Raw genomic sequence first — 25,835 nt, 5'->3', positions numbered from 1 at the left:
AGCACAAGATGCTAAAGAGAAATGAAATGGATTCTCTCCTAGAGCCTCTGAAAAAAGCATAGTCCTGTCAACACCTTTATTTCTACTGGGATACCGATGTCTGAATTTTTTGTCATGAGGAACAGTAAGAAAATATATTTTACATTGTTGTCTGCCACCAAGTTTGTGGCAACTTATTACAGCAAAGGTAACAGTCTATACATCCTAACTATTTTCTTGTATGTAACTCTGTGTTTATTTTTATTATTTATTTATTTATTTATTTTCACAGAAGCACTAGGTGCTTATAATCCATACATAAATAAATAGATGCAGCATATTTTCCTGCTCATTTATAGAAGAGCCCAACACCTAGACTCTAAGCATGTGGAATAGTGCCACAGTGATCCAAATACTAAGGGATGAGAGAAGAGTTTTCATTTTTTTATTTTTTATTTTTATTTTTATTTTTTTTGAGAGAATCTCGCTCTGTCTCCCAGGCTGGAGTGCAGTGGTAGAATCTCAGCTCACTGCAATCTCTGCTTCCTGGGTGTAAGCAATTCTCCTGCCTCAGCCTCCTGAATAGCTGGAACTACAAGCACCCACCACACCTGGCTAATTTTTGTGTTTTTAGTAGAGATGGTTTTTCACCATGTTGGCCAGGCTGTTCTCAAACTCCTGATCTCAGGTGATCTGTCTGCCTCTGCCTCCCAAAGTGTTGGGATTACAGGCTTGAACCACTACACCCAGCCAAGTTTTTGCTTTTTTCTTTTCTTTTTTTTTTTTAATAAACAAACATTATTAAATTTTATTAACAAAACTTTGTACATTTTAATACATGTGGAATTTTACATCTAGGTAAAATAACAACACATCCAAAATTTACCATTTATACAAATTGCTACAGAATAACAACCAGTGGGTTAAATAAGAAAAATAAACCAAACTGATTTTTTTAATTATCTACAAAAGATTTGACTTTAAAATTCCCCTGAACATATAAAAATAAATTACTTTTGCTTTTCAATTAAATCTACCAATTAGAAATATTACAAATCAAAGTATCAATGTTATCTTATGAATTTTTCACAATACAAAACAAGATTCACAAAACTTTATTTACAGAAATGAGGTAAGAACTGTGCAGTGTTTAACCAAGAGACATATTGCAGAATTAACATGTTCTTCCAGCTAAGTACACAGTGGAGGTCTAATTACAGCTGGGTCTTTTCCACTAATAATTCACACACCGAAGAACAGTTTGGTGATTACACCCCCAGTGGTGAATTACTCTGCCGTACTGTCACATCGAAAGCATGGATTACTCTGTGTTTTGTCTTTTCACTTTCCTTTTTCTTTCTTTTTTTTTTTTTTGAGACAGAGTGTTGATCTGTCATCTAGGCTGGAGTGCAATAGCATGATCTTGGCTTACTGCTACCTCCACCTCCCAGGTTCAGGCAATTTTCCTGCCTCTCAGCCTCCCCAGTAACTGGGATTACAGAGACAGAGTTTCACCATGTCAGTCAGGCTGATCTTAAATTCCTGATCTCAGGTGATCCATCCTGCTAGGCCTCCCCAAGTGCTGGGATTACATGCCTGAGCCACCACACCCAGCCCTTGTTTCCTATTCTTAAAAACACTTTCCAGGCCAGGCACAGTCCACCACCTTGGGAGGCTGAGGCAGGCAGATCACTTGAGGTTGGGAGTTTGACACTAGCCTGACCAATATAGAGAAACCCCGTCTAATTTTGTAAAAATACAAAATTAGCTGGGCAGGGTGGTACATGCCTGTAATCCCAGCTCCATGGGAGGTTGAGGCAGGAAACTCACTTGAACCCTGGAGACAGGTTGCTGAGCCAAGATTGTGCCACTGCACTTCATCCAGTTTGGGCAACAAGAGCAAAACTCTATCTCACACAAAACAACAACAACAAAAACCCCCCCAGAACTTTTTAGTGTTTTGCTATTAAGAATGTTAGCTGTGGCTTTCTCATAAGAGCCTTGTAGCAGAGTGAGAAAGGCCCCTTTGCTTACTAGTTTTGTTGTTTTTATCCTAAAATGGGTAGGGTTATGCTAGATGCTTTTTCTGCATCAGTTGAGTTCATAACATGGGGCTTTCCCCACTCATTATATTAATATGGTGATTACATAGATTAATTTTTGTATGTTGATCCAACTTTGCATTCCTGGGGTAAATCCCACTTGGGTTGTAATTTACAATCCTTTTAGTGTGTTTTAACATGTTTCTGGGTTGGATTTGTGCACGTTTTGTTGAGGAAGTTTGCCTGGTAAGGAATACTAGATTATAGTTTACTTTTCCTTAAGTTTACTTCTGGCTATGTTTTCAGGGTAATGCTGGTATGATAGAATTAACTAAGTAGGAAGTCGTTCCTCATTTTCTATTTTTTCAACAAGTTGCAGAAGGATTGATGTTAGTTTTTCTTCAGATAATTGGTGTAATTTGCCAAATAAAGCCTTCGGGTCCTGGGCTCTTTTTTCTTGGGAGGTTCTGAACTCCTGATTCTGTAGACTTTTTGGTTTACATTGCCCAGGCCAATCTTAAACTCCTGGGCTCAGCTGTTCCTCCTGCTTTGACCTCCCGAAATGTAGGATTAAAGTTATAAGCCACAGAGCCTGGCTATAATCCTTTTTGTTTTGTGAGACTGATATTAATGTCCCCCACCCTTTATTTCTGATTTTAGTAATTTGACTCTCCTCTCTCTTTTTTTCTTAGTCAGTCTGGCTAAAAGTTTGTCCATTTGGTTAACTTTTTTTTTTTTTTTTTTTTGAGACGGAGTTTCGCTCTTGTTACCCAGGCTGGAGTGCAATGGCGCGGTCTTGGCTCACTGCAACCTCCGCCTCCTGGACTCAGGCAATTCTCCTGCCTCAGCCTCCTAAGTAGCTGGGATTACAGGCACGCGCCACCATGCCCAGCTATTTTTTTTGTATTTTTAGTAGAGACGGGGTTTCACCATGTTGACCAGGATGGTCTCGATCTCTCGACCTCGTGATCCACCCGCCTCGGCCTCCCAAAGTGCTGGGATTACAGGCTTGAGCCACTGCGCCTGGCCCTTGGTTAACTTTTTGAAACACCTTTTGTTTCTTTGATTCTACAGTTTCTGTACCTTCTTCAATGCATGAGAGACTGCTCAAGTAAATCAACTTCGGTTTTCATATCTAAGTGACACCTTGGAAAGTTCTATCAGGCCTTATGGCAGGATTCCCCTGCTAACATTTTCCAGACACCAGACATTCTCCAAGGTAGAAGCAGTACATAGTTTCTTGGGCCCCAAAGCTTAAATGAGCAGATTTATGATTTTGGCCCTATCACCCACTATGGTCCAGCCTTACAGAAATAAAGTCAATTTTAAGTCTTGTCTGGCTATGTGTTGGGAAACACCTCACCTGGGCCAGAAACTACCTTAGGTCCTCATAATTACAGTACATTTATGTGATCCATTATATTCAGGCAAATCCCAAGTCTTTAACCCTCACTTTAGATTTCCCAGGTGCTACAGACTGGTGGTCAGTTTTGCTGGGATGTCTAGCAGTGGGGAATGGGGATGGGAGCCGATAATATTGTTCCCAGACCAAACTGAAGGTTGGGTTGCTATTTCTAATGCCCTAATAATGAGATGCAGATGAATTGGGAAGAGAGTTTTTACTTCTGCAACTGGTTACAGGGAGAAGGTTTAGAAATAATCACCAGGCCAACTCAAAATTACAAAGTTTTCCAGAGCTTCTATACCTTTTAAGTGACATGTCTACATGTAAGTATGCATTCATGTAAAGATATGTGATTAATTCCCTTTAATCTGTAAGTAAGGTCTGAGTCCTGAAGACCTTCCTTTGGCATCTCAGTAAATTTACTTAATCTCAGTAGGTCCAATGCTGGGGTGATTACCCTTATCTTATCTCTTGCTAAATCATAAAGTTTTGGGAGTTCATTCAGATACCCCAATAAACTTGTTTAATCATGTGTTAAGGCTCAGGAAAGGCCTGGGAGAAACCCTTAGTGGGCTTTTGTTACATTCCAGCCTTTGTATAAAGACACTGACTTTTTCAGCTTTTAATATTTTACTTAATCCCTCAGTTGTTATAGAGCAGGTGTCCCCAAACTTTTTACACAGGGGGCCAGTTCACTGTCCCTGTGACCATTGGAGGGCTGCCACATACTGTACTCCACTCATTGACCACCAGTGAAAGAGGTGCCCCTTCCTGAAGTGCGGCGGGGAGCGGATAAATGGCCTCAGGGGGCCGCATGCGGCCCACGGGCCGTAGTCTGGGGACACCTGTTATAGAGAAATGTTTTAGTGAGTCCAGGCCACATTACCACACCCCTTAGCCCATTTGGCTAAGGTTCTTTCAACACCCTGAGGCAATGTGAAAGGAGAAACTGCATGCCTGGCACAGAATAAGAGCTAAGTAAACATCACATCAGTTGGCTTACCGTTTAGAAAGAAGCTTTATCATCCAATCACTGATGTAAGGTAAGAGTGTACATTGCCAAGTTGTTTGTTATATTTTCTTACACCTTGATCATTTTGAAATTATGCATATGGCATTACTCAACTAAGAGCATATAAAAGGAAAATAAATTTCAGAACCCCCAAAACACTAAATCAACGGGAAAAGTCAAGTTGGGAACTGTGGCAGGCAACCTGCTTCTTACCTTCTCCGAGACAGCTACAAAACTTTTTTTTAAAAAAGCTGTATAGATTCCTCACAATTTTCCCAAAAGAGAAATTAACTGTGGACCTCGAAACCTTTACTCCTAAGCAGTTCTGTTTAGTTTCACTCTGGCAATGTACATGGATAGCCCAACTTCACAAGGGCAGGACAGAAAGTCCTCCATCTGCATATCTGCAACAAATATATATGTGGTTGCTTCCTGTGCTGCATTGTTTATATAAAAATGCAAACTCACTGAGCCAGACTCTGAAACTGACTATTCCTCTACTGTTCCTCTTACATTCAAATTGTATATTTAAAGCCTGGTCAGCAACCCTAAAGAATGCAACCATTTGTCTCTTATGACATCAATTTCTACCTCCCTGCTGCCCTAACTACACACCAACCCACCCCAACCTCCTGCACCATGTACATCTTACATTGATCGAAGTCTTGTGTTCCTAAAATGCAAAAAACCAAGCTGTGTATCACTCACCTTGAGCATGTGTTATCAGGACCTTGAAAAATAATCTCTCTAAATTGAGACCTGTCTCAGATAGTTTGAATTTACCAGAGATAGCTAGCAAATTGAGTGAATATATGTAATTCCAACAAGCCCAATGAAGCTTCACTTTTTTTTTTTTTTTTTTTTTGAGACGGAGTTTCGCTCTTGTTACCCCGGCTGGAGTGCAATGGCGCAATCTCAGCTCACCGCAACCTCGGCCTCCTGGGTTCAGGCAATTCTCCTGCCTCAGCCTCCTGAGTAGCTGGGATTACTCATGAAGTAATCAGTAGCTGGCACGCGCCACCATGCCCAGCTAATTTTTTGTATTTTTAGTAGAGACGGGATTTCACCTTGTTGACCAGGATGGTCTCGATCTCCTGACCTCGTGATCCACCTGCCTCGGCCTCCCAAAGTGCCGGGATTACAGGCTTGAGCCACCGCGCCCGGCCGAAGCTTCACTTCTTAATTTGACATGTTTGGACATAGGCATGAACCCAAGGTACCACAATCAGAATCGAGGGAATGACCATCTGTATGACCTCCAAAAGTTTCCTTGTATTTCTTTCTGGCTGTTTCTTTTCTTTTACCTTTTCTTTCCTTTCTTTTCTTGACTTTTTGAATGAGGCAGAGTTTCGCTTTATTACCCAGGCTAGTGGGCAGGGGTGCAATGTCGGCTCCCTGCAGCCTCGACTTCCCGGAGCTTGAAAGATCCTCCCAGTTAAGCCTCCCATCGTGGTGGTGCCACAGGCACCTGTCGGTGCTTATTCCTTCTAAGTATTCAAAGCCTTCTCATTTTCAGGAAATCTGAGGAGCAACAGGGAATCACGAACCCTCTCTGTTTTACATAAGTGTAAACAAATTCTCACAGTAGACTTTTGGGTAAGGAAAGATAAAGACGATTCCATACAAATATCTATTAAAACTCACTGTCAACTGAGACCTTAGTGACATTTTAGCTGTTCCCATGTCCACATATGCATTTGACTAAGAATCTTTTAAAAATAGAAAAGCCCGTTTTAGTCCTAATGGTTTTTTTTTATGGAGAACCACGAAAAAGGAAAACGATGTCCTTAATTACAAAAGTGATTGTAGGGGTGTCTGCCTCTGAGAGTGGGAGGAAATAGCCCAATTAAGGTTAACAGCTCTCCTAAGGCTGTCAACGACAACAACTGAAATCAGCAAGGGGACCTGAGAAATGGCAAAAAGGGGTCTAGGATTCTCGAAATAGAATTGGTGAATCCTGCTACAGCGCAAACAGTGTGGAATCCAGATTTGTTCCAGCTTGCTGACTTTTCAGCTGACACATGCACTGTCAGAAGCCTGGAGTCGTCGAGTTTAATGCTAAAACAAACAAAGAAAAGGTAAAAGGATCTTTTAAGCTCCGGGAAGTCGAGGTTGCAGGGAGCCGACACTGCATCCCTGCCCACCAGCCTGGGTAATATAGCGAAACTCTGCCTCATTCAAAAATTCAAGAAAAGAAGGGAAAGAAAAGGTAAAAGAAAAGAAACAGCCAGAAAGAGATACAAGGAAACTTTTGGAGGTCATAGAGATGGTCATTCCCTCGATTCTGATTGTGGTACCCTGGGTTTATGCCTGTGTCCAAAGTCCTCAAATTAAGGAAGTAAACCTTTATTTGGCTTCTTTTGGTCTCTGTACCAATTTCACCGCAGTAAAGCCGTAAGAAAACATGGGCGTTCGCATGCACGCATCACAACTTAAACAGAGCCTAGTTCACCCGCTTAGAAGTAAATTGTTTTGGAGGGTTTACGAAATGCAGAAAACTGTGCAACCATCATCACGAGCTCATCCATAACAAGATATGCGACTTACCTTCCATCATAAAACACACCCTTTCGAAGTTTAAGAATGCAATACATTCTCAAACCTGTGAAATTCGCCGCAATCCAGAACCATGAATGTTTGTTTCTGAAACAAATCATGATTTTGCAATTACAGCATTTCAGTTAGAAGGAATTATATAGCTTATTTCTTACAATTGGCATTTTTTAAAAGGGTCGTACATTGTGCTTCTTCAGAGCTTTTGTTGAATACTTTAAAAGTCGGCGAAAGATATTTTTCTTTTTTTGTTGTTGTTTGTTTTTTTTAAGACGGGGTTTCACCATGTTGGTGACGCTGGTCTTGAACTCCCCACGTGTGATCTGCCCGATTTGGCTTCCAAAGCGCTTGGATTACAGGCGTGAGCCATCACTCCCGGGCAAAAGATAAAATTTTAACAGTGTAAAGTCCGTCGTCCCAGTTCAGCCGATCAGACGAGGGAAACCATAACAAAAATCTGGCGGTATAACTGGTATCTAACAAACAGTATCAGAAAAGTGAAAATGCTAACAAATTCAACTCCGGGATGTGACGTCTCTAGCGGAACAATAAGAAACAGGAACTTAAATTCTCAGTCATCTGACTTCCTTCAGTGTACGAACAACGTGCGATTGCACCGGAAGAAGAAACGGTCTCTTCCGTCGCAGAGTTTCGCCATGGTAAGACCTTTGCCTCCTAGCTCCGGTTTTATCTGCCTTCATCCTTTGAAAAAACGCAGTTCCACCTTGGCATTGTTTCACCTTTCGGGTGCCCCTACTAGGCGGGTGGAAATACTCTTGGTGCCATTTCAGGAAACCCGATGTTAAGAGCGGAGGTCTAAGAAGAGTGTGGCTACGTTTCTCGGCTGGCCCGCGTGTTCGGCCAGTGGGCCGGGGGAGATGGCACGTCAGTCCATCCTTGACTACGTAGCTCAGCACTGGCTTTTAACCCGGATTAGTTTCTTTCCACACGCAGAGGTAGTCCCAAATTCGCTTGGAGACCTCTGTGGAGGCTCTCTTGACGGACGCTAGGGAGACGCGATTTTCAAACGTCTGAGTTTTGTGGGGTATCTCTTTTCGGCGTCTGACGGGAAGTAATATTTGCTCAAAATGGGGCGTCAGTAAATAGACTGGATTGTCTTTTCTGCTGGGATCAGGTATTACCCATTAACAGTTCCTGCAGCTGAAGATAAAGACATGTTACTGTAAACGAACTTCTCTGAAAGAGTTTGGTGTCCTTTTCAGGCCCGGGGCCCCAAAAAGCACTTGAAGCGTGTTGCAGCGCCGAGGCATTGGATGCTCGACAAACTAACGGGTGTATTTGTGAGTATAACTTTATTTGCTTTTTAGTCAAGACTACATTCTGTAAGCCGGTATTTCCAATTCCGTGGGACGCTGTTTGCTTCTTACGTGGAATTTTCGTCGGGAGAGACTTGCGGCACACGGAACTTGTCCTTGCACGCTTCTGTAAAGTACCCTAAAAAAAAGTTTTAGCATTTTGTTTGGCAAGTGCGGTCGAACAGTGCTCCGCCCTGTTTTCAGCACTGTTGGGATCCATAATGTCGCTGACAACCTGTGTATGCCATTTTTTTAGTAACTACTTACTGAGAGCCTGATGTATGCCAGGTGTTTTTTATGTGGCCCCACGTTTGGGGATATGTCCCAGTACAAAATGGTTATACACAACAAAATCTATGTCTTGATGAAGCTTACATCCTGCTGGGAGGAAAAGGAACTCTCCAATATGTTCACAGGTGTTGAAGGCTGGGGAAAAAACTAGGATCCTGGGGAAGGGGAATGGGGACCTGATTGACTGCAGTAAGCGGGTGAAATGAAAAACTCTCTTCAGAAGATCAGAAAGACATAAGGGCAAGAACTATTGAAGGTGTTCGGGGTTAAATGTTTTAAAAAGAGATGTCAGCCTGCTGTTTTATAATCTCTTTCAAATTGTGTGGTATTACAAACCCATTCCTTAAAAGCTTGCACTTTCAAATACATACTGGATTAAAAATGCCAACAACAAAAGGCCAGGATGTCAGTCTTGGTGGTCTCTTGCTGTTGGAGGTCCCCACTTTAGAGAGCACTTCTTGAGCTTAGTGGGTTAACAAATGTGTCAGTTTCCAAATAAGAAAGGAGTTCAATGACAGTGCACCAAGTCCGCATTAATCAAATGTATTTAGTTTGAAGTTACCCTTTGTTTTAGAGGGTGGAGTAGCTGTGTTGTACATTTAGCCCAAGTTACTGGTTTAACGGTAAAGGCTGCAGGAGCCCAGTAAATTGTGTGGGAAATGCTGGAGGCTCTAGAACTGAACCTTGAGGACCTGGCAGGATGAGGATAGTGTACCCAGAGTCATAGGAGGCAGGCATCTAACAAGAAGGCCAGGCAACACTAATGAGGGGTCTGTAGAAGCAGCTTTTAAGAACAGTGTCTATTAGAAAGGATTCCTGCATGATGTGAGCTTAAGAGACAATTGGGGAGTGGCATTCAAGATAGTACAGCCTCACTTGAGACCTTTATAGGAACTGGTAGCAAATAGCCAAAGGATGGTTTAACACCAAAACTGCAAGAGTATAGGTTATACGATGTTGCAGAGTGAATCTGATGATGTTTGAGCTACCAAGCAGCCAAGAATGGAAGTATACACAATGGGTGTTATGGGGCAGTCCAGCAACATTGGCAGGGCTTGTGTGGAACTGTGAACTCTGGAATGGTGAGAGAGTAGTGGAATATGTCAACTAGTGTGTGGGTAAAGTGTAACCTATACCTGAGAAACATTGGTTGTAGTATTGTGTTCAAGGAAGGTTTGAGCAGGCAGTACCAGTGGCGGTGGTGCTCGGGGCAGGGCAAAATGGGGAGATGGTTGTGAGCCTGGATTTGGGGAAAGAAGGGGCACAAAATGGGACTTATGGTTGGGGACGTAATCTATCTTAAGAAACACCTTTCTAAATTGAGGAAATAATTGCCCTCTTGAGTTCCTCCTCCCCACAAGTTAAGTTCAGCAGAATTTAGGCTAAACTAAGGCACATCGTCTGCTTAATCTGTTGGCCTGCCCTTTTCTTTTTCAGGCACCTCGTCCATCGACAGGTCCTCACAGGCTGAGGGAATGTCTTCCCCTGATCGTCTTCCTCAGGAACAGACTCAAGTATGCGTTGACTGGAGATGAGGTAAAAAAGATATGTATGCAACGCTGCATCAGAATTGATGGCAAGGTTCGCGTGGACATCACATACCCGGTTGGATTGATGGGTAAGGGAAGAGTTCTTTGTTTTGAAGAAATAGGTTGAGAGAAAGACAAGATGTGGTGCTTACATGTTCCCAGGGAAAAACTAGACGCTGAACTTTGATTTGTATGAAAGTTAGTGCTGGTCCTTTAAGACGGAGAATGAGGGAAAAGGAGAGAGTGGCAAGGCTCAAGTGAAAAGCTATAAACGAGTTGGTCACTGTAAATGGGATGAGACCAGCAGTGGCTGCTACCTGGCAGTTAACAGCATTAGGCTCCTATCCTCCCGGTAGAGACTGAGAGACAGACAGAGGAGCTGTCCTCAAGCGTTGGCTGGAACAAACAGTAAATTCTTTCGGTAGCCTTGAGTTTTCTTAGCCAGACATTTTGAGGGCATAATCCTGACTGGATAATCCTGATCTTTTAGAAGCCATGTTAGTGTTCAGGTCTTCATAGGCCACAGGTAAAGCTCAGCCAGGAAGAGGGCTCAGAGGAGTCTAGCTAATGATTGGTCAAGGAGAGAATCTTTCTTAGTGACCAGGGTTTGGTCCTGTCTTCCCATTTTGTGTTTTGATGATTTCTATTCTGGATCTCCAAGCATGCATTTGCAGCTTGGTAGGAGGGGAGAGTGAAGGAGGGAGAGAAAGGTCACACCCCTCTGGGAAAAAGTATACTGAGCAGGGAGATAGGGAAAGGCACTGAGGAATTCTGACCTAGTGCTTTGTTCACTCTTTTCATGGTTACAGGCTCAGTACTTTTAATAGCTTTTTTATCCTAGTATCATCCACGAAACTGGGGGATGGTTGGTTTATCAGGTGTATGCATGCTACAGTGGTAATAGGGCTCCAGGCCACATTTTTCTAGGATCCATCCAGCCACCGAGTTAGAAAAGACAGACTTTCCTTTTCCTACTTCCCTTCCTACCATTTTTTTTCTTTTTGCATTTTGCTTTCCTTCTCAAAACCCCAAATCCTAAGTGAGGCAAGACTTTTGATAAGTCAAATCATGGAGTAAAGGAGGCCAAGCTCTTGACAAGGCAGCCTGCTGAGCCTTGAGCCTTGTCTGCTTAAGTGCGAGGACTACTCATGCATTTGATTTCCTGGTATGTATGGGTGTGCTCATGTGTGCTTTCTTCTCAGCACCCTGAGAGCATTAACCCAGAAAACAGTTTCAAGCAGTCCTTCTACAAGAACATAGGACGTGGTAGAGCAGCCAATAATATATTCACTTCCTTTTGTTGGACATTTATTGGGACAGGAACAGGGGTTGTTTGGTTTCATTCAGCCACCGCCATCAAATGCTGGAGACTCCTAAGCTGCTGAAATGTTCTCAGGTTCAGCCTGGCATAATGTTCCTGCTGTGCAGGCAAAAGAAACTTGTGTTAACAATGTTCCTTATACCTGTTTGTAATCAGATGTCATCAGCATTGAGAAGACAGGCGAGCATTTCCGCCTGGTCTATGACACCAAGGGCCGTTTTGCCGTTCATCGCATCAGAGTGGAAGAGGCAGAGGTACGTTGTACAAGTCAAGTGAGCTTCAGAATTTTCAGACAGTTAGATTTGTTAGTAAGGTTGTCAGAGGTCATTTAGGCTGTTTATTACCTGTAATTGTTAGTATGATTATTTAATCCAGGTATATAGGTCCTCAGTGATAGAAGGTAAAGCGTTTTCCACACGAGACTGTGTTAGAAACAGGATACCAGTAAGCAGTTCTCTGAGGGACAAGATATTTCTGTATAGGAAATGTAAGTGATATTGGAACCAGGAAAGCCTGGCTAGAAATCCAGACTCTGTCATTCATTGATACGTAACTGTAGTCAGCAGAACATAGAACCTTTTTAAGAATGGTGATAATATGCTTTCTTGCCAGGTTTCTGTGACTGTGTTAATAGTGGTGCCACCTGGCACTTGATAGAGATAGAAGACTGTTGACTTCCTGATACTCAGCCCTTAAAAATCCCTCTTTTGTCTCCAAATTTAGTGGCCATAGTCAACTTCTAGAAACTGAAGAAAGTTTCTAGGAAACCTTGAAGGGAATTTCTCTGTGGACAGCACCTCCATTTTGCTGTGTAGGGAACACTTCTTTGGAAACCAGGATTGCCCCTCAGTCATCACTTCCTCTTTTCCCTGGATTTTAGGTCATGGGGTGACTTCTTCCTTGTTTCTCACGTAACCCATTTACCTTTACAGTGACCAGATGCCATCTGACTATGAGAAGCGTTTTGTAGGTGAATCTCAACATGTTTCATCACATGTTGTTCCCACTTAGTTTAAATGGATGGCCTTTTCTGTTATTTCTTGGTGGGAAACACATTAGAACCCCTGTGTGAATTCATAAGTATTTTCATGCCAGGGTAGTTACTTAATAAATTGGTTGTTTGGTTTTTTTCTGACTTCGGTAGTATCTCTTGAGGCAGTGTCCCTTCTGTTGTGGTGGGTTGCTCCCACAGGATATGCTTTGTTTTAGGTGGTAGAAACTAGGCCTTGAATCCTGCAGGGTATTAGTTGCCCAGGGTGTTGGATTCTGCTGTGTCTAATAGCTAGAAAGAACAGGAGATACCTCAAATCCGATGACTGGTTTCTGCTTTTGTAAGAAATTTGCATATCAAGAGACAACGCAGTTTGGTACTCCATGTGAATTTTTCAATGGGAAGAGGTGGAGTGAGAGGAGCAAATACTGGAGTGTTGTTAATACCTAGTATTGGCCCTACCAGATTGGCCAGCCACCATGTAGAAAGCTTGTGTCCAGGAAAGTATTGCATTGTACCCAAAAGTGCCAAATGGCTACCCAGAGTTAGGGTAAGGACCTTACCCTTGTGTAAGAAGTAAGAGATTTGGGGAAGTTGTGTGTGTGTGTGTGTGTGTGGTTGAGCTTGTTTGCTGATTGTTTCTTTGGGCAGCTGGGAAGGGAGCATTCTTTGTCACAAACCCCACCCAGTTTAGCTTGGCTGAGCCAAAGGTTCAAGGACATAGTGAGTTTACAGTGGAGAGTCATGGCCTCCTGGGACTTCAGTGATGTCAGGGACACACCACAGAGCGTTTTCATGCAGGTTATTTCATACAGGTCTAAAGGTAGCATAGGTTAGTGGAGAAACAACATGCAAACAGCCCTCCACCCTCAAAAATAAAACTAGAAAAGGGGGTATTTTGTGGGTCTTGATGGACCTAATACATTTCAGACATAATTTTTCCCTTTAACAACGTGTGGGTGTGGTGTGGCATGGTGTGGTGTGTGGTGTGGTGTGTATTTGCCATTACAGTGGATGTGAGCGAAATTTTGGATGAGCCCATGATGAACCGACACAAGAGTAATGGGAATTTAAGGCAGTGTCTGTTCCCATTGCAAGTCGGGGTAGAGGAGCACAAATATCACCTGGTAGATGGCATAGAAGACATGGAGTTTTGAAAATACATCCCCCCTGTGGTAGACGGAAGCACGTGTGGGATAGGGTGTTTGAGTATTTGGTGATAGGGTAAGGAGACGGTAGCTACTGATCTTGATGAAATACGTGGATACTTGAGATAGTTGTGTATTGGGTTCACCTTGCGTTGGAACTTGGAAGTAGATGGTAAGACAGAAAGAAGTAGGTGTTGACTGAAATAGAGGACTAAAACACTGCTCAAAGGAGTTACAGTAGAGGCTGTCTGAATAGTTGGCACAGAGTCCTCAGTGACATTGGGAAACGTGTTCAGTGATGGATGTGCATGAGGAGAGGGAGATTTCATATTGCAGAAGGTTTAATGAACAGGATTTAGGTGGTGTATGTCCTGTTTCCAAAAAGTAGAAAACACTAGTTAAAGAGACAAAGAAGTGGAAATCAGAGAGTAACCATTTAAATGGAGACATGTGTTTATGGATTACAATTCTTGAACGCTGAGAAGATGGAACCTTGTAAACAGGGCAGTTATTCCCAAAGTAGAAGATACAGGACAGCGACTAGAAAGAGGGAATTTTTTGTAAGATAATGGGTAACATTTGCCCATTTGTTTGAGAGAATTGGACGTTGGGGCCAAAGGAGGTGATCAAGACCATAAATGTGGAGACTAGTGCTCTTTTGGTGGCTAAGGAGGAGGACAAGTAGAGGGAATAGGCAATTGAATTTTTCGAAAAGATGGAACCTGGGCAGTTAGATTTGTTTCTGAGGGAGGCCAGCTGGGAAAGATTTCAGGTTGGTTTGTGTAGGTGTTGTATAATGGGAAGTGGAAACTTGAAGTGAAGAGTTCCTCAGTCAGTGGTTCGAGAGGGACAGTGGAGAATTGAGAGCATTGGAGAATGACAGGGCCTCACCTTGCAGACAGGTTATATGTTGTATGGAAAGGGTGTGAATGAGGCAATTGATTTGGGGTCCTGTAGCTCATGCTATGTTGTTTTCATCCATTATATCCTTGATTGTTCTTGCTTTGAACCTGCCCACTTGCAGTCCTTTCCTGCTACCCTGACAGCGTGTGTACCAACCCCAAATTAACTTTAGGAATGCCTGTGGGTCCAGACCTCTGTTTGGCCGGAAAGGACAAGACATCAAAAACCTCCCTGCATACTCATAAAAAGGCAGCAGTGTATAAAACTTTCATTCTACTGCCTGTCATAGTTAAGGCACAGCAAGACAGAAGTACTTTAAAACTTCAGGGCCTTTGAAACAAGTTTGGATGACACTTGGAGGGCGTGAATGGTGGCAGAAGGAGAGCAGACCAAACACCCTGCAAACCAAGGTGACTATAGGAGTGGACCTACCACCCAGGGATGTATGTACTTGGCCATCCGTACTAAGCAAGTGTAATGCAGGTAGCGTGTGCACACGCAGGGTAGGGGATGCTGTCATTAAGATACCAAATACGTAGCCAGATGCCAAGTGTGGTGGTGGGTGCCTGTAATCCCAGCTACTAAGGGGGCTGAGGCAGGAGAATCGCATGACCCCAAGAGGCTGAGGTTACAGCCAGCTGAGATCTATCACTGCACTCCAGCCCAGATGATAGTGCAAGACTCTGTCTCAAAAAAAAAAAAAAAAAGATACTGAATTACTGAATACAACTTGACACATTCCTTCCAACCAGGTATAAAAATCCCCAAAGAGAAGACAGATGCTATATACAACCAAATTCAGCATATAGGATTATTCACTGTAACAGAAAATCTTCAGTATTTACTGAAAGGAGATCTTTGAGGTTCACTGAACAGCCAAGCAGAATTCCTTCAGACAATAAATGGTATACCAAAGGGCACAGCAGGTTACTATCGTCCACAACTTCAGGGTAAATACATCTAGATGGGGATAATATGACAATCAAAGCCCATTACTCTCTTTGTCATCTACTCCAAAGTGGAAAACTACTAAGCTACAGTCTAGAGCACTGGGCCAAGAATTCAGGCTTGTTTTGAGTCCAGGGTGAAAAAGGCCCTAGAGCTGCTGAGGGGTAAGCAGACACTTTTTCCCCTTAAACCTCCAAAGTCCCTGAGACCAAACCATAAGAAAGTGACTCTCTGACAGAGGAAATGCCGAAATCGGTGAGATAAGTAATAGTTGGGTGACTGCCTTTGTGTTTACATATTAAATTGTTTTTTCTTGCTGTATGTATAGTACAAGTTGTGCAAAGTCAGGAAGATTACTATGGGGACAAAGGGAATCCCACACCTGGTGACTCATGATGCTCGAACCATCCGCTATCCAGATCCTGTCATCAAGGTGAATGATACTGTGCAGATTGATTTACGGTCTGGCAAGATAATCAACTTTGTCAAATTTGATATGGGTAAGTTTTTTTTTTTTTTCCTTGTGTTGTCTGGCACCTCCGTCTTCATTTTTGTTTTTGTTTTTTTTCTATCTTTTCTGTTTATTCTATTTTTGTCTGTGTACCCATAATGATTAAAGAGAACTGAAACACATTTGGCTCTCCTTAAGAGAGAGTATATTGCCTTATGGTCTCTTGAGTTTGCAGTGGGTTCTTGATGCTGAGTGGTGGTGTGATGTCCCTGTGGGCTACATCCAGCAGCCTAACCTCTTTCAAGAATGTAAGCTCTCTGTGTCCATTCAGTTTGTCACTAGAGGGGAACTTTGTTTCAAATGTGATAAACTTTAGGTGTGTTCCTTGAGGTGAAGGGCTGAAGTTGTCCAAATAATCTTAAACTAGTGATGATGAAAAGCTATGTCTGCAGATTTGTTTCTCCTCCCTACATCCCAGGCTCTGACTCCTGACATTTGCACCGAAGTGTTGCTAATATCTGATATGCTGAAGAAGTGAAATATTTTGCCTGACTTGTTTTAACAGAAATTTCTAGAAATGCAGTAACACTGAAAGAATAAGACAGGAAGAATAAATAATGACAACTCCTTTTGTGCCTACCTTCAGTGACTTTGCACTTTGTTCTGTTGCTTATGTACCCTCCCTGTTTACCTGCCTATGGCATTCCACAGTCCCCACTTAGACCCTGATTTAAGACACAGCCAAGGTCCTCAGTTGCCTTGCTGTTTAAAGAGCCCAATGGCTGTCTTGAATTCGGTGCTCTACAGCCTGCGATTGTCTTGATTGTTTGACCACTGCGACTTTCTGTTTGTGCTGCCTGCACTTCTGGTTATTTACTGTTAACTTGGAAATTTTAGGCAGAATGTTTCTTAGCTGTCAAAGTTGAGAGGCCCTCTCATTAGGAGAAAGCATCAAGAGATGTGATAATAAATGGATGTGTCATGCCTAAACCTGTTGTTTGATTTCAGTGTGGCCACAAAAGAGAGAACTCTGATATTATGCATCTCCCAGTAGTAGCAATGTACAATACCATTCAGGAAGGAACTATTCTTGTTAAAGAATCAAGACAAACTTGGATAAAGGAACAAAATAAAGCATGTATATATTGGAACACACTTAAGACATCTGGCAATCATTTGCAGAGTTGATTAGCTTTTAAAGAGGCTTGCCAGAATATTTCAGGTTCAGATAATTTGGTACAGGGCATTTGTTTCCAAGTGATCCAGCACAGGACTGTCTGGGTGAGATGAATCAAGGCCGGCCATGAGTTTAAACATGGAGAGTGGGTAGGTAGGAGCCTGTTATGGTTGTCTTTAAACTTTTGCACAGCTTTGAAAATGATTTTTTTGATGGACATAGACTTCTTACCGCCAATTAAATGAAATGATGTTTCTCATTTATTAAATCAGATTCCCAGTTAAAATTCAACAGATTTTTTTTTTCTGCTTCACCTAACCTTTTTCGTTTTGTTTTGTTTTGAGATGGAGACTTGCCGTGTTGCCCAGGCTAGTGTGCAAAATGGGGCAATATCGGTTTACTGCAGCCTCTGCTTCCAGATTTAAATGATTCTCCTGCCTTAGCCTCCCAAGTAGACATGGGGTTTCACCATGTTGGTCAGGCTGGTCTTGAACTGCTAACCTCAAGTGATCCACCCACCTTGGCTTCCCAAAGTGCTGGGATTACAGGCATGAGCCAACATACCTGGCCTTAGCTTTGTTTATTTTATATATTTATATATATATGCCTTTGTGTTATACAGAATGCTTGATATTATTAATTAGTTTGCTTATTAATTGTTTATCGGTTTACTTACTTCACTCTTGGGAGTTTACATAAAATAATCTCAGAATTACAAAGCCAAAATTCCTAATAAAAAATCCACTGAGTGAGGGCAAAGGTTTCTTTGTAGTTCTTGGTTTGTTTGCTTTTAAATCATTAAAAGACTTCTAATTGTGCTTTTAAAAAGAGGATACTTCATACATTTACATCTTAACCATTTTTAAGTGTATGGTTCATCAGCATTAAGTATATTCACATTGTTGTGTGGCAGATCTACAAACTCCTTCATATTGTAAAACTGAAACTATGTTCTTTCCAACTCTGCCGCTTCCTTCATTCTACAGTCTCTGACAACCACCATCCCACTCTGCTTCTGTGAATTTTACTTCTTTGGGTGTGTCTTATTAAGTGTATATCACAGTGTTTGTTATATGTTTACTTTGCTTGACATAATGTCCTCGAGGTTCATTCATGTGATAGCATGTGACAGTATTTCCTTCCTCTTTCTTTTTTTGAGACTAGTTTTGCTCTTACTGCCCAGGCAGGAGTGCAGTAGCACTATCTTGGTTCACAAACACCCGACTAACGTGGAATAGGAGGAAGTGGCCCAAACATAAAGCTATGTATTATAGAATATATATATTATATATAGCATATATATATATATATATGTTATATATATATAGTATATACTGTAATATAGTCATGGAGATATATCATATATATAATATAGTCTAATACCACATTATATATAAAAATTAACACCAAGACAAAAGTATGCCAAGTTTCAGGGTCTTTATTGCTGGCAGCCACGGAGGACTCACATCTCTCCAACCTGTGGCCCTAACCTCAGGGAAAGCAGGATTTTTGAGCTGAAAAACCACATCCTGGTTTTAGGACCAAGAGGGTGAGGGGATGCAAGGCAAGCAACTTTACAGAAGCTTATTCTGGTGGTTACTGATAAGCAAAGGCAAGCAGTTTTACATAGCGGGCATTTTTCAGAGCAAGCTAGCTGTTTTTATTTACAGAAGCCAAGGTCAGCAGCTATTGCAAGGAGAATGGGGCAGCAGTTACAACTTATTCTTAGAAAAACAGCTTTATGTTGTATAAAATGGCATTGCTCAAGTTCTAACTCTAGACCAGCTATAGGACATTCCCTACTGTTGCTGTGTACACTGAATCAAATTACTGATTCTTGTACTGGGAGGGGCTGCTTAGTTTGGTACAGGGGCCCATATTGGGATTTGAGGACCATTAGTTTTACAGAGTTGATTTGTGACTGGATTATGTTGAGTAATTGGTTTAGGAGGCAAGGTTTAATTGTAAGTTTTAGTATAAGTAGGATTAGAGGTCCTGCTATTGCAGTAAGCAGGGAAGTAAGCCATGGGGACCAGGAGAACAATTTTTGATGCTAACTTTCTGAGGCTTCCTGGAGCTGTTTTCTGGTTTTTAGATTTTGTCTGACTAAGGAGAGATGGTTCCGGATAAGGCCTGACTTACTAGCATAAAAACAGCATTGCTTATTGAGGGCAGTGCAGAGTTCTTCCTGTTTAAGGAATAGTAAATCTAATCCTTGCCTGTTTGGGAGCACTATATTAGCTAGAGTCTACTTGGTCTGTAAGCTGGGATATAGAATTTTTTAAATGGCTTATATTAGTATTTATGTGTTGGGACAGGGCTTTGAAATTTTGGTCTCTGGTTACAAGGGCTGAGATACTTAGTGCTGTAGACTCTGCTATTGCAAGCCCTACTAATAGGGGTATAACTATGGGGACCTGTTTTTATCGGGTAGTTGAGTCAGAGGCGGCCAGGAGGGTAAATCTTTGCTGGCTATTGGAAATGTCTACATGGGGCAAAATGTATATAGGTGTGCGGAGTATGGGAGTAGAGAAATTGTTGATTTGGTAGGTGGAGATACAGTTAGTGAGCTTAAAAATTCAGGTCAGCCAGGATGAGCTTGGGGATGTATAATAAGTATTTGTTCCATTGTAAGTTAGGGGAAGAGTCTTATTACAGAAGCGTTTGTAAGAGGAATTGGTGAGGGTGTAATTAGGGGAATGGTAACATTCATCCTTTCCCTTGAGATCTTCCAAAGTTAAGTGGAGTATATTTTTGGGGCATGGAGGGTTAGTTGGGGTTAAAGTAAGTTGTGCTGCTAAGCTTGTATAAAACAGTGATTGAGAATTTAGACATAACTAACAATCTACACCTAAATCTGGGTTAGATTGGTTAAGTAGATGGTGGGTAGAGGACAATAAATTAGGGAGGTTTAGGCTTTCTACAGGTAAAGCTAGGGCTATTGGGGGCTGAGTGAAGGGGGTGATACTGGGGAGAAAGGGGACTTTCTGAGTTAGGGGGTGGATAGGAGCAAGGGAAGGGGATATTGGGGATGGTCTGATTCTTGTGTTTGGCCCTATAGGGTAGGTTTGGTTGGGGCAAGGTTATGCATTGGATAGTGAAAATAGTACTTTTGACCCAACCGCTCATATAGACTTTGAGTCCATAAGTCCTCCCGGTGCTCTACCTGTTGTCGAGTTTTTACAGTTATACGGAGTGGGTTATATGCCCCTATAGAACAGGGGCATGGGGGTGTTTGACTCTTAAGGGAAATAAAAGAGTCTTTTTGTTTTATGAACCTTGATATGGTTGAGATTGTCATGCAACCCCAGTGTGGGCAAAGCAATTTATTTAAGTTTTCACAATTTTACTTTGTGGTATTGACCCAAGGCATGGGTATAGCTCCTTGTTTTGGAGGGGTTGTTCTGCCTTTGGGTACCGCACCCTGAGGCAAATCCCCACCCCCGCCCCCACCGCCCCGTCCTGATGATTCTTCTCTTGGCTGGTCTGATAACTAGATTTTTTCCTAGGAGGATGCAAAGGTTTACGGAGAAAGTTATAGGTTGGTTTGGATAGTACATAAAGTTTGACTTGATAATGGTGTTTCTTTGTTCTGTTAGGGGACTAACATACTGTCCAGTGGAGCCCACAGTGGGGGTTCACTGATAGTATGTGGGGTCAAAGGGGGGTTGTCTATCTGAATTGACAGGACAAATTAGGAAAGTGAGGGTGGTGACTGCGAAGAGGGCACAAGTCTTATTTTTAGTGAATTGGGGAAGAGGGGCCCACGCTCCATTATCCTTCTGGCGGGGCAGTCTTGACGTGGGTGTGATGAATCCAGGCTGTTAGTCCGTCCACTTTGAGTGCAGTGGGGGTGGTTAGGATGACTGTGTAGGGTTCCTTCTAACGAGGGGTGAGGCTGTAGGTGGTGAATCTTCTAACGAAGACAGAGTTTCCTGGCTGGAAGGGGTGCGTTGGCTGGGCAGTGAGGTCCACTGGAGTGGGACGGGTGTCTCTGATGAGCTGATGCACCTGGGATTGAACAGACTGGAATACCTGTAAGGACTTAAGGAGTGTATGGTTATGGACTTCAGCATGTATGGCATTGGTGGGTCTGGAGAGTAGGGGAGGGGGCTTTTCAAACATAATTTTAAAGGGAGTGAAGTGTTTTTGGTAGGGGGTGCATCAGACACAGAGGACAAAAGGAAGCAGGCTGACCCAGTTTTCACTGGTCTCTACGATGAACTTTGTTAGAGTCTCCTTTATGGTCCAGTTTATCCTCTTAACCTGCCCTGAACTCTGGGGGCGATAGGCAGAGTATAGTTTCCAAGATATTCTCAGGGCCTTGGCTAGACCCTGAGAAACTTGTGCTGTAAATGCAGGGCCATTATCTGATCCCAGAGTTAGGGGCAAGCCGAACTGAGGAACCAGGTTCTGTAACAACCTTTTTGCTACTACCAGTGCGGTTTCAGACCTAGTAGGGAAAGCTTTGATCTTTCCAGAGAAGGTGTTTACAAACACAAGGAGGTATTTATAGCCACGCTGGGGGCTTTATTTCAGTAAAATTTACTTTCCAACGTTCCCCCGGGCTAGTACCCCTAAGTCTTATCTCTGCCTGACTAGACGTACTGCCTCTTGGATTTACCCTGGCACATACATCACATTGAGTTGTAGTCTTTCTGACAAATTCGTGTAGATGTGGAATGTGGTATCTGGCCCTCAGCAGCTTAGTTAGTTTTGTCTGTCCTAAGTGAGTGGCCTGGTGTGTGTCCTTAACTAGGGCTCGTCCTAGAGCTTCGGGGACCACAGTGTTTGTGTCTGGTAGAGTTCACCATCTGTGGAATTTTAGCAAAGTGTTTTTCATTAGGTGTGTATGAAGGGGTAGGGGGCAGGGTTGGGACTGGCAGGGTTACAAGAAGAGTCAGAGGTTTTACTGGTCTCAAGTCTGCCTGTCTGGCTTGTAGGTTAGCTGCTTTATTTCCCCTTGCCTCTGGTGAATTTCCCTTTTGGTGTCTTTGGCAGTGTATTAATGCTACTGCCTTGGGCTTCCATATAGCTACTAGAAGGGCTAGGATTTCTTTGTTTTTGATGATTTTTCCTTCTGAGGTAAGTAGTCCTCTTTTTTTAATAAATGGCTCCATGTAGATGAGCCACAGCAAAGGCATACCGGCTATCTGTGTAGATGTTAACTGTTTTTCCCTCCACCCAGTCTAAGGCCTTTGTTAGAGCTATGAGTTCTGCCTTTTGGGCTGAGGTTCTATGTGGAAGGGTATGGGCCCAGATAACCTGCTTTAGGTTGAGTATGGCTGCCCAAGCATACATGACTCCGTTGACCATGAAACTGCTGTTATCCGTATACAGTACCTCCTCTGAGTTCTGCAGGGGGACGTCGGTGAGGTCCAGTTGAACAACGTGGAGGATGTCTATTGTCTCTTGGCAATCATGTATGGGCTCCTCTGGCTTGCTGATAGGTAGCAGTGTGGCGGGGTTTAAAAAGCACAGTTTTTTAAAACTGTAGTTTTTAAAAACTTTTTGTGGGGCTGGTCTAAAAGTAAGGCCTGATACTGAACTATGTGGGCATTTGACATCTATTTTCTTGGAGCTCCACGGAGTAGTGACTCCACCGCGTGGGGTGCTACCAAGTTTATCTCCTGCCCCAAGGTTAATTTGTCCGCCTCCTCGACTTAACAGGGCTGTAGCTGCTACTGACTTTCAACAAGCTGGCTACCTAGAGACTATGGGATTAAGTCTTTTTGAAAGGTAGGTGACTAGCCGGCACAATGGTCCCAATGTCTGGGTGAGCACCCTCTTAGCGACTCCCTGTTTTTTATGCACAGACAACTTGAAAGGGTTTAGAGATGTCTGGCAAGGCCAAGGCTGGGGCTGCAGTCAGGGCAGTCTTGAGCTTGTTAAAAGTCTGTTACTTTACCTCTATGTTAAGGGCTGATTTTTTCCAGTGCAGACATGCAGGGGCTTGGCTATCTCAGCAAACCCTAAAATTCATAGCCTGCAGTACCTTACTGCCCTGAGAAATTTTCAAACTTGGCATTTCGTGGTGGGGGTCAGTATTTGCAGCACTGCTTGGACTCCGCTGGGTGCTAGTGCCTGGTTGCCCTTCTCTATAATATAGCCTAGGTAAGTAACTTCCGGCTGTCAGAGTTGGGCCTTTTTAGCTGAGACCAGGTACCCCAAAGTCTGCAGGGGTTTTGATAATGACTGGATGGTCTTTTTACAGACCTCTTGGGTTTTTATAGCTAAGAGTAAGTTATTCACATATTGGAGTAGGGTGTACTCTGGGAACTTAGCTCAGAAGGCGGCAAGATTTTGGCTAAGTGCCTCTTTAAACAGTAGGGGAGCTTTTGAACTCCTGAGGCAGTCTCGTCTAAGTGATTTGCTGCCAGACCCCAGTCTATTCAAAAGCAAATATGGGCTGGCTAACAGGCGCCAGTGGGGTGCAAAAGAATCCATCCTTGAGATCCAAGACAGTGTAATGGTGGTGTTCTGGGCCCAAGAGACTGAGGAGGGTGTACGGATTTGGAACTGCAGGGTGAACAGTTTCCACTTGTTTGCTTACCTCCCTTAAGTCCTGTACAGACCAATAGCCCTTTGTGCCTGGTTTTAAGACGAGGAGTAAGGGAGTATTCTGGGGGAACTTAACAGGTAGTAAGGATCCCTTCTTTTAGGAGTCTAGTTATATGCGGAGCAATTCCTCATCTGGCTTTTTGGCTCATGGGATATTGTTGTACCTGTACTGGAGTTGCTGTTGTCAATAGCTGGACCACGACTGGGGTACCGTGACTTGATAAGCTTGGGGAATTTGTCTCAGCCTACACTTCAGGTACATTTTCTTGAAACTGGTGGAGGAGGTCTGATGTTGGCGGTTGATCACTGCCTCTGAGAATAAAGCTTCCAGCAAGAGATACTCATCTGACAAAGCATAGGTGATGAGGATTTGCTGAGGTGGCCCTGATGCCAAGGGAGGAGGAATTGAGAGACAAGCTTGACTCTTACAGAAAGAAATATTTGCTTGAAGTTTGTCGAGTAAATCCCATCCTAGGCGTGGGTATGGTCACTTTGGAATAACTAAAAAGGAGTGGGTGACAGTACTGTTCCCTAGATCAACGAGTTGGTTGGTAGTTTAAGGGCTTATTGTAGTTTTCCTGTGGCCCCCTGAATACTTGATCTTTTACTGGATAGTGGTCCCAGAGGCTAAGGACTGAGTGGGCTGCCCCGGTGTCAACTAAGAAGCTGACAGTTGTGCCCCCGATCTTTAAAGTGACCCTGAGCTCTTTGGGGCTTAATAAATCAGAGCCCTGGCTCCGTTAATCCTGGCTTTCTAAATTGAGAATGGCCCTTGGTGGCTTTCTTTGTGCTGTTTCTCATCTTCTCCTCTCCAGGCACTCCCTCCTCCAGTGACCCTTCTGTCGGCAGTACGCGCATTGGTTGCATCCTAGCTTGGGCTGGGGACCCCAGCACCTCCCATGTGAGGTTCCCTCTCCCCGTGGGATAACTCGGGTTTCCTGAAGAGCTGCTATTACTGCTTTAGTAACTTTTTTATTCTGTATGGCTTTTGAAGTGTTTCTGTTGTTAAAAGACCTTCTGGGCAATTTCCAGCAATTGGGTTATATTTATTCCCTGGAATCCCTCTAACCTTTGTAACTTTTTTTGATATCTGGGGCTGACAAGGAAACAAACGCCAGATTGATGGCCTGCTGATTTTTTGGAGCCTCAGGGTCAATAGAAGTGTAGGCGCGATAAGCATTTTGTAGATGGTTAAGGAAGCTTAAGGAAGGCAGCCGGCAACTCCTGCAGGCTATGAGTTACAGTCTCTACCTTGGAGAGGTTAGTGGGCTTTCAGGCTGCTCCCCTAACCCCTTTTAGTAGGTACCGGTGAAAATTGTTTGAGGCAGTAGACCCGCCAAGGTGTTTGGGTCCCACTGGGGTTGGGTGGAAGGGAAAATTTCATTAGTTGTTCCTGGCAGTCCTCCGCCGAGCCCCCCTACCTGTTCTAATGATGGCCTTATGGGTCTCCTGTTTAATTCTGCTTCTCTTCTGTAGTAAACAGTACTAGGAGTAATTGTTGACAGTCATCCCAGGTGGGGTGGTGAGTTTGTAAAACAGACTCCAGGAGGCTTTTTTTTGATTTAAAAAATGCTTTTTTTTTTCCTTTTCTTTTTTTTTTTTTTTTTTGTGAGTGCCTGGGGCTTTTCAGAAAACAGAGGGTGTTGAGCTTTCCAGTTGTATAAATTACTAGAGAAGAAGGGTATGTGGACAAAGAAGGGGCAGCTCCACCTACCGCCTTCCACTGGGGGTGCCTCCTGGAGGGGTAATACCCTGGGCGGGTGTGGAGCCTTGCTATGGGTGTGCAGTGGGGACAAGGGCTGGCTACTGGTGTTGTCTGGAGAGGGGAGCTGACTCCTGTCTAGAGGGTAAGGGTTGGCTACCAGTACTGTCTGGAGAGGGATGCTGGGACCCCTGTCCAGGGGTTTAAAGTAAGGTGGAGGTAACTTAATTTTCCGTTGAGGTGGGGAGAATGGCCGGTGCTGTAGGGACCTTTTTTTGGGGGAGGGGGCAGCTAACATAGACTGAAGTCCGGCCTGTTTTATGCAGCATTTCAGCCACGGAGGGGGTTGTTGGATGGACTAAGTATAACCATTGGTCAATGTATGGAAACTGATCAGGGTGTCCAGGGGTTCCTGCAACCATTATTCATACTGCCTGGGTAATTTTTGGATCATAGGTCCCAGTATCAGGCCACCTAACTCTAAAAGACGGCTATTCTAGTTTACA

General features: G+C 43.2%; 1 protein-coding gene across 1 annotated transcript in view; it reads left to right on the top strand.

Annotated features, from left to right (window-relative positions):
- Nucleotides 1-7,599: 7,599 nt before the first annotated feature.
- RPS4Y1 (ribosomal protein S4 Y-linked 1) overlaps nucleotides 7,600-25,835 on the top strand; it is a 34,594-nt gene continuing 16,358 nt past the window's right edge. Inside the window, exons 1-5 of the mRNA XM_074392376.1 lie at nucleotides 7,600-7,650; nucleotides 8,215-8,292; nucleotides 10,036-10,216; nucleotides 11,605-11,702; nucleotides 15,767-15,938. Coding sequence (XP_074248477.1) covers nucleotides 7,648-7,650; nucleotides 8,215-8,292; nucleotides 10,036-10,216; nucleotides 11,605-11,702; nucleotides 15,767-15,938 — 532 coding nt within the window. The 5' untranslated portion in view covers nucleotides 7,600-7,647. The remainder of the gene's footprint in view (nucleotides 7,651-8,214; nucleotides 8,293-10,035; nucleotides 10,217-11,604; nucleotides 11,703-15,766; nucleotides 15,939-25,835) is intronic.

This window comes from Saimiri boliviensis, chromosome Y (assembly GCF_048565385.1).
Source record: "Saimiri boliviensis isolate mSaiBol1 chromosome Y, mSaiBol1.pri, whole genome shotgun sequence".
In the NCBI taxonomy this organism is placed as follows: Eukaryota; Metazoa; Chordata; class Mammalia; order Primates; family Cebidae; genus Saimiri; species Saimiri boliviensis.
The sequence above is the reverse complement of the archived record's forward strand: the minus strand, read 5'-3'. Positions and strand labels throughout refer to the sequence as shown.